The sequence below is a fragment of the Botryllus schlosseri genome, chromosome 14 (genome assembly GCF_051294905.1).
Source record: "Botryllus schlosseri isolate E-star chromosome 14, Bs_hap1, whole genome shotgun sequence".
NCBI classification, from domain to species: domain Eukaryota; kingdom Metazoa; phylum Chordata; class Ascidiacea; order Stolidobranchia; family Styelidae; genus Botryllus; species Botryllus schlosseri.
In genome coordinates, this window is record NC_137249.1 from 18941419 (window position 1) to 18957233 (window position 15815).

Below are 15815 nucleotides of genomic sequence, written 5' to 3' on the forward strand. Positions count from 1 at the left end.
CTGTCATATTGTAATGAACATTGACTTTCGTTGTTAAATTTACAATCGCAACGGATTAAAAGAGGGTCACGTCAAAGTTAGCGGTAACAACAGCTAGGTAATAATCACGCTGGTAAAAATAGGTAATTTGTACCTAGTACTAGGGATGGTGTGAACCTATGAAAGGTTCAGGTTCGTGTGAACGCGAACCTTTTTGAAAGGTTCTGTGTGAACACGAACGTGAACCTCATGACGTCACGTGACGTCATATTGCTAATTCCAACCCTATCCTTCAATGAAATGATAACCTACAATAATGTACAGATTGTACATGATACCTAGCGACGATTCGGGCGACATAATGTCTCAATGCTGAAGTACCCTATACTGACGCTTTAAACGTCGCCAAATGTATCAACTGGGGAAATCAAATGATATAATAATCTCGTGAAATCAATATCTTCCGCCGCTTTGCCAACAATTTCGATGAGGACTTACCAGGGAATATAATGACAGGAAAGGAAGTAGTTTATTTTTGTCCTTGATGTTTTTTGCCGCATATACACCGAATCATGACATAAATACACACTTTCCGCGCATATGCCCACCATGAGTACATGATGTGCATATACCGCCAGGCAAGGAAGATGCAGATATAGCCTTGTAGCAGTGTTGGGATGACTCGAGTCATGACTTGACTTAAGTCAAACTCGAATCACCTTTTCATATGAGACCGGAAAATGTATTCGACATCATATATTGATATTGAGCAGAGTGTGAAACGGGTATCTATGCTTGCTACTGATATTACCCCATTAACAAGTCATTCAGTCAATCGCACCGATTTGATTTTAATGATTCAGTAAACACGAAGTGAAGATTGACCCCGTAAGCCTGCTAGTTTTCTTTTACATCAGAAAACGATATCAATCTCATTGATTGGTTGAATAAGCATCATTCTCTGACTACATAGCTTATTTCGCTCGTGATGTTTTGTGATTGCGGGTCAAGCTCGCAGCATAGAGTCATTAAATATTTACAAACGGAAAGCTGGATCTTTCGAGCAAACTTTTGCAACAAAGCAAGCAAAACTTTTGAGATTGTCACGGTGCATGCTCGTTTAGTGTCGATTTTTTTTATGCTGCCAGCGCCATGAATAGATTGGCCTGCCGTTAACATGCAATAAATTTAAACCAGCAATGTTATAATGAAGTGAAAATTGTAACATATGAAAAAGGTTCACAGTGCAGAACCTACCAAGGTTCTGTTGTGAACGCGAACCTCTAAATTTCCGAGGTTCACACACAGAACGCGAACGTGAACCTCACGTTCACACCATCCCTACCTAGTACCATAATTGGAATAATGATATAGAGTTAGACAAGGCAATCAAGAAATTTTACAGTATTATCCGACAGACAAATTCATTGTATCAACGCTCTGACCGAATCACGATCAACCATTGAGATTGAAAATTTAGACCTTGATTAGTAACTAAAAGAGCATGCCAAACTTAATTTTTTTCTGTAAAGTAACGTTGCAGCTGACAAGCAGAAAAATTGGCAACTAAAATCTAAAATACTAGAATGGCCGAGTATTCCCTCGTGCTTAACAGCAAGAAGTGTTCTGGTTTTGAGTGCGCAATCTGCACATACAATATGAATACAGTACACACATTGTTTTTCAATCAAACCCAAACTAGTGTCATTGTTAGTTTGTGTCCGGGGTATGTTAGTGATAAATAGCGCTAGCAACATTGCACTGGAGTTCAGCGCTCCCCTCAAGCCAGTGGTGATGCCATTCATCCTACAGCCTAGTGATGAAGAGAGTAATTTCTAACAGGAGGTGGAACAAATGAGACAAATCTTCCACATTTTCAGTAATTGGATAAATGCGACTGCGACACAGTCAACCTATAACGATGTCACCATAAAGATTTTTTCAAAGCAAGAATCAACGTAATAATAATTGACATGTCCGCAATGGAGATGTACCTATTGACGATACAGTGTTCACTGTTCATGCATACAGTTTATTGTAAAACGGACTGAGAAAATAATCTCTGAAATTCGCCACGCGTGATCTTTCCAGGAAAAAAACTTCAAACAAATCCATGCAATCACAACCAAAACCTTGATTTTTCGTAGATTTCCCAATTTGTCCGACCAGACCAGACGGCGCATGCTCGCCAGGCTTGCTGGTTTGCACAGGAACGCGCACAACTTCTAAACATGACAAAATCGACTGACAAACGGAAAAATACCGGCTCACGAAATCACCCTGAAATACTCAACAGACAAACCAAGTAGGAGAAAAGCTAAATATGCCGGCTTCATTATAAAAACTTGTTTTCATTCATGTCTTTTAGAGCTGAAAGCGACAAGAATCTCAGTGTTGTGTCATATATCAATGATGCAGCCTGTTACAAGCCAGTGGCAAACTTGTACAGCTTTACAAATTTCTGAAAACAAACTAACGAACACACTCACCTCCAGACGGTCGGATGTATTTCACAGCCGTTCGAATTCCGCCGCCGAAAACAGCATTCCACGTTTTCTGGCATAACGGGTTGCTAACAAGCCTGTGAAAAAATGAATTTGATTTGTTTACATTTACATTTGTTTCAAAATTCTACCGGTCTCACGTCTCAAGCTAAAAAGGTTGAGAAAAACTGGCCTAGACAAAAGATTTTTTCATTATATTAACATGGATCTTATTTGCCATTCAGTACACTAATGGTGCAGCCTGGGTGGACAACAAGAACGAGTGACACTGACAAATTGTGACTCGGACATTATTACATCACTCGTTCTCACAACGGAAACACGTGACGTCGCATCATTAAATATAATGTTTCATAATCTAATTTTCATCCAGACTAACGCAATACACGCCTCACAATTCATTCGCCAACTGACCTGTACAGCAGCAAGGAATTGCAGGTCTGCATTCCGTGAACCAGCAAGCTGGTATAAACGGCCACGAGCGATTCACAGAGTAGGACAATCAGCCGCGGTCTGTGGTCACTCGATTCCGAATGTAGCAGAGTTTGAAGAGAAACGACGCCTGGAGAAAAATCAACATAGCGTTTGCTAATCGTCTGTGACGCTGTTTGAAAAGACTAGTTGCCGAACAACTAGTGTCGTTGTTTGGCGTAAATCGTTATACCAGTCTTTTGTGCTGTTCTTACATATATGGCTCAGAGTCTAACTACTGACCGCAGCGTAGCCAATAGGGGAGTTTCGACGGTCGAAACCCTTTCCCATTTTGAGGAATTGAATCTAGGTATTGGTATTTTAGTTAGTTGCAGATTTTTGTATGTGGTTAGTTCTAGTTCTAGTTGTGAGCTTCGAAAAGGGAGCAGTACTAGTTCTAGTTCTAGTTGTGAGCTTTGAAAAGGGAGCAGTACTAGTTCTAGTTCTACTTGTGAGCTTTGAAAAGTGAGCAGTACTTGTTCTAGTTCTAGTTGTGAGCTTCGAAAAGGGAGCAGTACTAGTTCTAGTTCTAGTTGTGAGCTTTGAAAAGGGAGCAGTACTAGTTCTAGTTCTACTTGTGAGCTTTGAAAAGTGAGCAGTACTTGTTCTAGTTCTAGTTGTGAGCTTCGAAAAGGGAGCAGTACTAGTTCTAGTTCTAGTTGTGAGCTTTGAAAAGGGAGCAGTACTAGTTCTAGTTCTACTTGTGAGCTTTGAAAAGTGAGCAGTTCTAGTTCTAGTTGTGAGCTTTGAAAAGCGAGCAGTTCTAGTTATAATTGCGAGCTTCAAAAAGCGAGTAGTTCTAGTTGTAGTCGCGACTTTTGAAAATCAAGTAATTTATACAAGCGTGGTTGTGAGTGAATCATTCACTGATATCATCTATCGTTGAAAGCAGTTGCGGTGAAATTAGTCATTCATGCTACGCAAGTAGAAGTAACGCCACAAATTTATACTCAAATACAAGTACAAGTAGTCATCTTCAAAGCACGCCTACGCTACTTCAAGTAATAGAATATGACACGTTTGTGAAGCACACAAGTAGTTTGAAGAAGAGTATTGGGACGAGGCGCAGACTTTTTGTACAATGCTTTTGCCAAAAATCAGAAGATATATCTTCATGATTTAAAGCAAATGGAAAACGGAGATAAAAACACACACAATTTTCGAGGTTATAATCAGTTACCGGCATACAGGGTCTACTTTGCCTTGTTTCACTTGTTATAACGGAATATATCTTGGTAACGCCATTATAATTATCCCCTGTATTATCTTGAAACGTTGTCCAGGAAGTGAAAATCTGTTATGTCATGTGGTGTGATGCTATGTGTGTCGTGTGAAATATCGATAGGAAGGAATACATGTAAGATAAATTGTGTTTCTACGATGTATATATGTGTGTGATTCAATGTATACAGATTATTCAACATTACATTTCGGAAACGATTGTTATGTCGTCGGTACTATTGGCTCAATAAAATTACAAGACGTGGAGACAGAACAAAAAGAAAGCTGTCCGTCTGGTCTTGATATACGTGTGCAAGAGACAGGCCTTGTGGTACGTCAGCCAGCAGTCATTCACTGCCCTGCATTATACTTATGCTACTAATATGAACTCATTATATTCTACTGTCTACTGTAAAATAATTTTATAGTAGAAAGTGAGTAGTTTGTGAATCTTTTTGTAGCTCAGTTGCGTCACTTTGAAAACGGTGAAAATTTGGAAGTTTGATATTCCCCGTCGTCAGACTGCTTTGTAATTGACATAATTTGGCAAGCAGTGAACAGCAGAAAAATCAATAGTATGGGTAGGAAAGAAAAGTTAATCGTCCACTCTGAAAAGGTACAGTCCAACTAGTAATCATATCCACATTTCTAACTATGTTATGCAGACCAGTGGTTCTCAACCTTTTTCACCTCGCGGACCGGTAAAATTTCAAAAAATGTCCGGCGGACCTGTGAGCTTTGAAAATTGAAATGACGTCAAAATGTATAGTATGCAACCGTTTTTGCAACTATATGATGCTAGAGAGTGACATTTGGGGGGTTTTGATCGTAATTAGGTATCTTCATGATGGCATCAATGTGATTTTATGGTAGTGAGTCTGCTGAGTTGAGGTAAAATTGACTTGTCCAGATAAACGTGCTATAGTTGAAAGTCATTTACAGTCTTTCGCGCCGAAGGCCGTGGGTTTAACCCAGGGGTGGGCAAACTACGGCCCGCGGGCCGCATGCGGCCCGCAAGACCGTTCTGTGCGGCCCGCGAGAGTCTAAAGAAACTTTTTTTTTAATATTGATAAAATGTGTACTAAAAATCGAAATAATGCAGGGACTCGATTAAACTTTTTCTTGGTATATTTCAGCATGATAATTCAGTGGTTCTCAAACTGCGGGTACCCCCTTGGGGGCGTGAAAGCATCTGAAGGGGGCGTGAATCTAAGCTCAACTAAAAAAATTTTCGCGCTACGCGCGATTTACATACTATTCATCGTTTTTGCTCTGTATTAAGTATGAATTTCACATTTTCAAATCTCTCATCCACAGTCGTAACCTTCCATGTCATCAAACTATCCATTAGCTTTGCTAGCATCCTGGCTGCGTTTTGTGATATGACGATGAGGGATGCGCGCAATCTTTCACCATCATAGGGGGGGGGGGTGGCGTGTCTTAAAAAGTTCGAGAACCACTGTTCCAAGGTTAATACTTCCTATATTATTTTTATGTTTAATTTTGCTGCGCGACAGCCCGATCTCAAGGCCCACACAGTTTAAAAGGTTTCAACTGCTAAACATAACAGAAACCCTAAACGAGATTGACATAAGTCGGATCGCGAGTGAGATTTCAGATTGGCTACTCCTATTTTAATTATTTCAGGGATGCGCTTATAAAAAACGATTCGCTCGAGTCTTAGAGGTAGATTCGTTCTGTGTATGCGTATAATTGGGGTATTAATATTTTATCTACACCTGCGTGTTTGAAGCAAACATGGTTATGGTGCTGTCAGCATTGTCTGTTCTGGAATTTAGGCAAAAGTGGAATCAGTAAATCTATGAACAGATCGTTGCTCACAGATTTAAATTTCAATCCTGTTCTAAAAATCGGGATAACCGACTTTCATCTCTATAGTTTTGACAAATTGGTTATTGAAGTCGGCCAGCCAGCCAATGAAATCTCGCGACTATGTTTCTGACGCGTGTACGATATCACCAAAGCAATGTTTGTTTTGTTTTAAATAAGCACATATACTATCTCCATGTCCTCACTATATAATCAAATACCAATATTGCGTTTTGGTTTATAATCCCAATTTTATATAGTGCGGCCCGCGAATGGATTCAGATGTTGAATGCGGCCCGCGAGCTCAAAAGTTTGCCCACCCCTGGTTTAACCGATCACGCCAACACGACTATATTCTTGTCTTTGACAATATCAAGAGATGAAGCGTTTGTGAGTAGAACCAAGCATCTTGTCGTGCTACCTTGCTCATTGCCCACTGCCACCAGAGGCAGGCTAATCTGGCAACTACGAATACAATGTGTGCCGCAAGAAAACACCTTACAGCAGCTATATCGGCCATGTGCAAATCCGGGCCGGAAAAATACTTTGTCAGCCCACCCCAGAAACGGTGGTTTTGAGCCCCCACATGGCGATAAGCCAAACTTCAAGCGAATCGCCCCCAGACCCTACAGTTGGGTGGATGTTTTTACCTGTAGTTGTGAGCACATTCATTCTACTCAGTGTAAGCAGAAAGTTTATGTAGCTTAATCGTGCCAATAGCGAAAATTTTCGATCATTCATGACTGAATCGGTTTTCTCGCTGCACAACTTTCGGAATCCTATGTTAGCATAAACTTCATTATGTGTCGGTACGTCGTGGCGCGGTAATGGCTGACGCCGAAATGCCTATTTCTATAAATCATGGATGTTTCTTGGAAAAGGGCACCTAGAAGCAAGGCATTTATCTACACTTAATCGTGCAAGACGCGAAAAGAAATTGAAAAATGATGTAACAAGTTTCAACAAAATACGCTATGAATTATGTTCATTTGCAAAATAATTTTTGGCCCTTTTCAAGCACGGCCCCATCTCCAATTGGGGGATTTGGGGTGCCCCAGTTACAGTTATGCAGAAAATGAATGAATCGAAAACGAATGATCGCGCAAACTGCGCTGTTTAGTGATGAGTCAACTCGTATCTGTTCTGCACTTGACGCCTTCAACATTGCATCTTGAAATTAGGGTATAAAATTGTAATATACCTGGCGGACCGGCAGGAATGTCGTCACGGACCGGCGGTTGAGAACCACTGATGTAGACCCATTCGGGTTTCAAATTTATGAAACATTGACGTGCAGAAAACAACAAGGTCTATTACCTGGCCACTGGGAGGGCAAAGTTGTCGGCGGCATGTAATGATTGGTCGCGGTTTTAGTGGCAGATCCCGGCATGTCAGGCGAACAGTGCTTATCGAGAAGTCGTGCTCTGAAAATGAAAAATTCTCCCTTAGAAACACTAAACTTTTTACAAGTCAAAGTGACCTTGCTGTACGGTAGTGTTAATATCACGCAACTTCAATCAAAGTCTCGTATGTCATTATTTGCAAGATCACACGCATCACATAGCTTGTATATAATTCCAGTAATCATACCGTAACTTTTACGGCATCTGTAAAACCAGTTTCTAATTCCGTTTATGGCGCTGCATTTCAAGCCTGCAGGCAAAGCAAAGAAAGATGATCTTGATGATGGTATCAGAGATGACTTTGGATTTGTATTTCAACGGATCGGATATGAACATTTTGGCCGGATTTGGATCAGGTTAGGAATTATGATTTTATCGAAGCTTGATTTGGCTTTACACTTCAACATAACATTTTTGTTCATTTTTTATTTTCATTCGAGTTCGGAAAAAATTCCAGTAATTACCCGTTATGGATTTGGATATAACAGGAAATGAACTATATACATCAATCCTAAACATGGTTTGAAATCATATCTGGGCTATGAATCTCATTAACAGCCAATTCAAAGTGACGCTAAAGGACTCGGCGGAGTTACTGAAACAACAGTACATCAGACTTGTGAAAAAAATGTAGGGAAATTCTTCAACTTCATCATTTTGACTTATTCAACAATTCAATGCTGTTAAATTCGGCGTGGCCGACGTAATTGGATTAAAATAAAAGTGTTTTTATTCTACTCCCTTTCTATTTATTTGATCATAATTCAACATCATTAAATTATTACGGACCGATTAAATTGGGTTAAAAAGATTGTGCTTTCATTGAATTCAGGCAATTCATCGTGATTTTTTTCATCAATCAATCAAATTCAACAATCAATACGTCACCAAAACTCCCGGTAGGCTTACAATATTTTCAAATCTCAAACTTCCCCACCTGTAAGTCTTGGCTGTGAGATCGCACAAACTTTGAAACACGCAAGTCGACAGCGCCTCGGCCTGCCTGCAGAGGGTGACGCTCTGAGACCTGCCGCCTGCGTTGAAACTGCACGACGGAGGTTCGACAAACGCCAGAACCGATTCCAAAATGTCGTGAGCCATATGCGACAGCTGGGCGGTGGGTTCCGCCACCACGGTCCGGCAAGCGACCACACTCGAGGACAGCAGAGGGACGGTCGTCAGATTCGGTACGGGTGACGACAATTGGCGGGGGCTCTTTTCTTGTAACGAGTCCTGTTGATTTGAAACGAAATGCAGAATTAAAGTCGTGGATTAGCGAGAGGTTATTCCGAATTTTGATTAGAACTGGAAAATTCTACCATACGTTCTGTGAGAGTGTGCATTTCGCAACTAGGGCTGAGCGCAAAGCTTCGACTATTCCAATCCGAAGATATGATTTTTCTGAGTTAGAGAAATAATACGCCCCTGCCAGTAACAATCAATTCAGCAACGAGAATTGTAGTGTCGATACTATCAAAGCTGTAAACCTCGATTAGTCGTATAGCAGCAAATGAAACATGCATTACAAAGCTATGCAATGACATATCTGTGGAGTCGTGATCAGCCCATAGTATCGCCACAAAGTGCAATGATAGTTATGGCCGACATGATACCAAATAATATCTAATGAAGCACTGGCATTATATTCTTTGTGCTCGCATATTACTGCCAAGCTACTTCATAGGGACAGAAAGTTCCAACCATTTGTATATCTTGAGCGCAAAATTTAGTAAAAATTTAGTTTTTAATGACAAAAATAGTCAAAATTAGGATTTTTTAGTGCAAATCGTCAGTTTTATTGGTAAAAAAGTAATCGCCCCACTGATAAGACATGAACTTTTGGCAGAACACAATCAGAGATATATTCGTAATTCGTAAATCACAGCGCAAGTCAAAATAGCAACATCACAACACCTGCAGCAAAAACAGCAACTCCATCCGTATGGGCGACAAGGAGCCGTGCGTATCGTCGTGGAGCCCGCAATACGACAGAAGACTTCGTAAAAATCTACGATGCTGCTTCAACCAACGCCTTCGGTGATTCAAGTTTTCTCGTCGCGTTTTCCAATCCTGCCAAGACGTTTTACGACATAAGTATTGCTTCGCACGACATAACGTGACCAATAGTAAACGAATGTCGCCTGCTCAACAGCACTTGCTTTATATCATTTCACAGCACCAAAAGCTCTACAAGCTTGTTGCTCTGGTCCGAGGACCATGTCCAATATCTGCACTCAGGACTAACTAACCTGTTTCTCGGCGAGATACAACTCATGTAACGACGGAACAGGCGGTATAGAGAACCCGGTTGCGTCTTGGCGAGGAGTTTTTGTCGCTTTGTCCTCTTCCGACTCTGCGTCGCTAGAAAAGTCGCTTTTCTCATTTACTTCCTGGGAAAGAGTTTAAATCAAGTTCAAACAGAGATTACTTGTCCTGTAGCATACACAATTGGATGGTAGCATTTAAACACAGGAGACGCTAGTTAGGCGTATCTGTCAAGTAATGATCGACTCTCGCAATAGTCGCAAAGCAGTACGAAATAATTTTGGTTCAAAAATACAAAATTATTGCGGATGGCATACAACCAGCCGCATAGAATATATAAATTTGGAATTTGAGATGATTTTTCTTGAGTATTGAAATATTAGTACTTACCGCTGTGGCTATAAACCTCGGTTTGTGGTACATGAAACATATAGCACAAATCTACGCATATCATGGAAATGGGTACGGCCGAAAAATCGCCAAATTATCTTTAATGTGATTTAATCAGTCTCCGGAAATTGATCAGAAAAACATAACTGGGAACACACAGAATCCGTATCTACATAGAAAAAGTACAGTGACTCACTTTTAGCACCGATTCTACGGGATTCTCTGTCGCTGATTGCTCATAAGATTGTGGTGATATCCTGTAATACAGTATTACGATCACGGTAATTCTAGATCGCTTATTCGCTTATTCTAGATCGGTTGATTAAGTCAAAGACGTACCTTTGCAAGACTTTGGTTTCTTTCTCAAGCCAAGAGTAGAGCTGGTCGCGAATATGGGCGCCTTCCCCTACGTTTGCTTGAAGAAAACAGCATAGGTTAGAATAATAATGCAGTGCGCATGAAATGCCTCGCAAACAGGCAATAGATATGAAAAAAGTAAGGTTTTCGCCGATCTGAATGATCATCCAAATAATGCTCTTAAAAATTGGATCAGTCAGAAAGAAATTCTAACTCTTTGAAGTAATCCAGTAGGTTTTGATTTGATGTCATTGATTGGTGAAAAATTTCAATTGTGAAACGCGGCTGCACTACTGCGAATTCATAACCTCGATGGCAAATATTCAGGAGCTTATTCCCCTGTACAGGTCAGATTACCACTGTTTCATTGAAATTAAATAAACAAATTACAAGCATTAAAAAAAAAAGCATTTAAATTCGATATTTTGACACCAAAGTGATCTAGCTGAATTCAACAGTTGACTTGACATGTTTTTCCCTTCCTAACTGGAGAAAAGAATTGCGAATGTGTGCAAAGTAAAATATGCTTACACGCTGCGATGGCTTTCAACTCGTACACAAATATTTTGGAACATGCCATCAAACGTAGCTGATGAGCGAATACGTCGGAATAAAGCTTATTCTGAGTCTTGGGTCCATCTGAAATGACAAAGTTCGAATTTATTTCAGTCTGTCATCGCTCGTAATCACTCCTGTGCGTACCTAGTACGCAAGAAGTCTTCCGCAACTAATTCAAGTCAGCAATGTCATTGGATTAAAAATTCGAGGCTTGGCTTTTTGTTAATAGATAGCGAGATTTGTTCCGACCAAAAGGATCTTGCTTTTGTTCGTATGCCACAGAAATTTCAACCCGGAAGCTAATTGTGCATGGCAACATACCATGCCTTCATCATACCTACACCTATATTCATCGGTCACATGAAAAGCATTAGCGGGTGAGTAACATCTGATTACTGCTAGATTTAGCATCGACCAGAGTTGGCCTGTTATTGCAAACTTGAAAAATAGATTTTTGCTTTTTCAAAAACAAATAAATGAGGATATTTTGATAAAATTGGTAATATATTGATAAAACTTAGCGTTTTGGATAGGAAAAATTCATTATATAGGCTAAAGATATTCTTGGATTTCTGAAAAATTTAGTCGTCTCAAAAATATGAATGCATCGGCCGGAGTTGACAGTAATTGAAAATTTCTTCAAGCAGATTTTTTGCTTTCTCAAAGAATATAAGTGCGGCTATTTTGATAAAACTCATTGTTTTAAATTGGAGAATGGAGCCTGCTTCAACACAACATGATTTTTTGATTCCAGAAAAAATTGAGTCGTATCAAAAAGACTCATCACATTTGAAATTAAAAAAATGCACTTTTCAAAACATAATCACTCCAAACCAAACACATTACCCGATTGCTTTCCGTCGGATCCCGCCACATTTGTCAGCTCAGCCTCTTTCTTTGCAGGTAAAGTGGGAACTTGAGGCCGTTGCCCGATATTATCCTCGTCACTCCCACTCTCCTCCTCGCTCTCACTCCAGTCCAAGTCAAGTTCATCCCCGCCTCCCATATCGAAAGCTGGCGCGCTCCAATCCGCGTCAGACGCTTGCTGTAAAAGGATACCGCTCATCGTAACCTTATTCCTATACCAAGCTAACCTCGCCCGTAACTCTAACGCAAGTTCCCATTATCCTAACATTAACTCGCTATATCAACACTGGCAGTTTTGAACTTGCTATTTTCAATGACTCGCTTATTTGCCGTGATAACATAGTCTCAATAATCTTCCAGAGTGCACATAATTCCTGTGAACAAAATAGAACTGCCCTCCTCCATGGCCACCTTAGTTAGGATATCATCAGGGCGTAATCATAATTCAAATATGTGATTATCCATACTGAGAGAAAATCTACACAAATGCCGGGGAAACAATCTTGTGTGCGGTCGGACTAGAGACTCTCCTCTTCTGCATTATTCCACCAGTCCGACACAGTTCAGATATTAATTTCATGCATTTCACACAGCGGAACGTCATCCAACTTAGACTCCGAGCACAAAATGGACAAAACAGACTGTTCCATACCTGCGGGGCTGACAAAGTCGGAAATGGTTCTTCCGTGATGGTTTCGGTGTCAAGTGCACCTGGCAATCAAAATCACAGTTCAACTGAATTCACTATACACTATCGCACTTTGGAAAGACAGCAATATCAACTCTATAGCTCTGTTTTATAGAATATAATCAAAACATTAGTATCAGTTGAATAAGGATAATATCTGATCGTATTTTCATGATACCTTGTGCTTGCAGATCACTTGAAGTTATACCAATGTTATCATCCAGACCTACTGATGTAATACCTCATGCAGCTTGGCAGCTAAATTTACAATATATTTCCCTGCTTTTATGAATTTTACGAATCAAACAGGCAACAGGCAATTTCAATGTCAGCGGACCGTTGCAAATATGCTTTAACGATCATAGCAAGGAAAATTTTTAATGATTTTAATGTCTTTGAAGTCAATTTTGACAATGATAATAATGACTTTTGAGTAACTCACAAATCTTCAATTAGTTTGCTCTGTCGTCCGTCGGTTTTAACGGAAGCGTTGCTATTATGATAGCCTATGATCATATTCTTCAGAGTTTATTGTGGCCAATGCTACGGTGGGGATTCCATGGTCCATAATTGTGATTGTCATTTCACACTTTGCCATGTTCGTTTAATTTATGAATCTTTTTCAAACCCTTTAGTATAATGATAACTCTTGATACCAACACCCCAAGAGTGTTTGCGCTAAGAATAAATACATTCTCGTAAAGGATGCTGTGATAAAACCAATCCAATGGAGTAATAATCTAGTCCAGAGGAACGATCAAAATAACCCAAACTACACAAATCAGAACCAAGCATTCGGTGATATCACAAGCACAACCTGCGCGTACCTTTTCTGTCAGAGACTGTGTCGTCTTTCAGAGGCGGTAGGGCTGACAAAACGTCCAAGGTAAGAAGAGGGCACCCTGCCTCCAGATGTGTGGCGGCTGTCGCAAAGAAAAGCATTCTCTCCTCCATTGAAATTCGGTCATCATATTCTTGGTCGGAACCAGAAACTGGAATAAATACAGAGTAAACTGAAGTCTGCCACCGGAGCAGTCTATAAAAATCAATTTATTCCCCACAAAAGCGATTGAAGTACATCCCAAAACTGTTTTTCGATTCTACATCAAAACTGCTGATGCAGAAGTAGCATACAAATAAATCTACTTGATTAGGTGATAAAAGTAAATAAAAAAGTAGTTTTAATTCGTCGCTGAAGACCTCTGAATTCTAGAGGGCGATAAAGAGCTTGAGAAAGGGGCGATGAGTCAAAAACTTATGAGAACCACAGGTCTAGCTGTCTAGCTGATCAGCATCACGGTATAACTGGCGTTTTCTTTCGACTTACGCGACTGCATTTGGTCGAGCTTCTTCTGCCTCATGATAAGCGGATGAGTCCGGAGAAAGTTGTAAAAATTGTAGATGTCGGTAATATTAATCTGTTCGTCATGTCCACTTTTCCCTGCATCATCTCCATCGGCTAGCAGTGTTTTGAGCGATTCTTCGTACGATCCCAGCTGCCAGTACGCCATGCTTCTCAGGAAGGGGTCGGCCTGAGCATGGCTGCCTTTGCTGTTGTCGCCGATGACATGTTTGCGTAGAAAATCAGCATACGCCGAACTAGACTTTTCGGGGTCGTATAAACGCACGATCACAGATGCTAGTTGAAGGTCTTTCAACTTTTCGATGCACACCTAAATATAATGGAAATTGCATGACAGAAGTCAATTTATGAACATTTCGGAGTACTATGAAAGTTAAGGTTGAAAAATACGCCAGGACGTAAGTGAGTTTCAGTTCAACATGCGTAGATTGTAATTCAGAATTCACAACTTTTCACCAGAAGTGGACTGCTGCAGTTATCATGAATCAATCCAATAGTGATGAAGATACTTTCACATTGAATAAATGGTTAGAGTGAAAACGTGCCGGTGAAACAGATATCAGTTTGGCTCCAGCTATGACATAGTATGATTGAGATGATGATGACCAGACCAGATACATACGTTTATTCACATACCTCTTTTCCACTCTGTACCAGTGTTAGGAATAAGCCACTACAATTGAGTCCAAGTCATTTATAGTCAATAAAAATCTTGACTTGAGCCTAGTCAAGTCATTCAAAGAATCATACCAGCACTGCTTTACACATACAGGAGATATATCAGTTCCGCGATGGACACAGAACTCTGCGACAAAGTAAGAGAACAAACCTCGATAGCGTCGTCCACAGAATTTGCGAGCAGAAAGAACGCAGTAGCTTCCCGAAACCGTTGCTTCCCCATGAGGGCGAAAGCGTTTTTCAGCGCTGCCCGACGCCACCGTTCTTCATTGAAGTCTTGCGAGAAAAAATGAGTCATCCTGTCCTCGTGGACTGATCTAAAAGTAGGCGAGAGTTGAGTTATCCAAAAGCACTACAGACCACAGGTTTAAAGACAGCCGTGATCATGCAGTACTTTCAAGTACAGATCATTGCTAAGACACCAAAGTAGTGGTGCTGATCCGGGCTATTCATCCAGTTGGGCACAAAGACGGACAAAACTCGAGGTAAGTCAGCGAAGTACACTTATGAAATCAGAACCCAACCAATAACAAAACTTCGCCACTTACTTGAAAAGTCCTTTCAAAACGTTTTTCTTGTTCAGCGCCATGTAAAATACGGCAGCGTCCAACGGGTCGTTGTTCTTTTGAAAAGCGGCACGGGCAGTCCGCTCGATCAACCTCTTCAGAGTGACCACGCTACGAACCCACCAGCCGGCACCAAACGATTTCAATTCGTGCCACTCGGGAGCGCCGTGCTGCACGCTCATAATCAGCGACAGCATTTCCTCCTCGGCTGCAAAGATAAAACCGATGTATTGATTAAAGACTTGTTGCGTTCCTGAAGCAGTAAAGTAGCTGATCAACATATAAATTATGCCATACTAGGGCATAGGCATGGGGTGGCGGCAGGCGCGTGACAAGGGGGGTGTCGAACCCACCCCCCTTTTGAAACGCAAAACCCCGTCCTTTTGAAATTACCATTCTGATGCTAATATTCAGTTGCAATTCAACAAGTCGTATTATTCAGTGTCACGCGCGGCCGCGATCAATTAGCGAGATTCGTCTGTGCACCAGGGCACGCATCACTAATTAACAGCGCTGATGGTCTCGTTCCGCTGATGTCGTATCGAACTGACCAGACGATAGAATAAAATTCGAAATCGCAGACGGCGGGCGTTTGGGCATTTTGTATGGGGTAGCCGCCACCCCGTAACTTGACGCCTATGTACTAGGGGATGCCATTAACATTGATCATGGACA

The 15815-nt window shown here is 40.8% G+C and overlaps 1 protein-coding gene across 5 annotated transcripts in view; it reads right to left on the minus strand.

Moving 5' to 3' along the window:
- LOC145455758 (dmX-like protein 2) overlaps positions 1-15815 on the minus strand; it is a 57646-nt gene that overhangs the window by 12608 nt on the left and 29223 nt on the right. For 4 of the 5 annotated variants that reach the window (XM_080333742.1, XM_080333739.1, XM_080333741.1 and 1 more), the window contains exons 29-44: positions 15123-15348; positions 14726-14891; positions 13861-14206; positions 13361-13525; positions 12498-12556; positions 11825-12023; positions 10952-11059; positions 10403-10478; positions 10260-10320; positions 9658-9798; positions 9323-9478; positions 8346-8641; positions 7323-7429; positions 2898-3045; positions 2469-2560; positions 2112-2204 (exon numbers count right to left, since the gene is read on the minus strand). In XM_080333742.1, coding sequence (XP_080189868.1) covers positions 2112-2204; positions 2469-2560; positions 2898-3045; positions 7323-7429; positions 8346-8641; positions 9323-9478; positions 9658-9798; positions 10260-10320; positions 10403-10478; positions 10952-11059; positions 11825-12023; positions 12498-12556; positions 13361-13525; positions 13861-14206; positions 14726-14891; positions 15123-15348 — 2439 coding nt within the window. The remainder of the gene's footprint in view (positions 1-2111; positions 2205-2468; positions 2561-2897; positions 3046-7322; positions 7430-8345; positions 8642-9322; positions 9479-9657; positions 9799-10259; positions 10321-10402; positions 10479-10951; positions 11060-11824; positions 12024-12497; positions 12557-13360; positions 13526-13860; positions 14207-14725; positions 14892-15122; positions 15349-15815) is intronic. The other variant, XM_080333740.1, reaches the window with a different exon arrangement.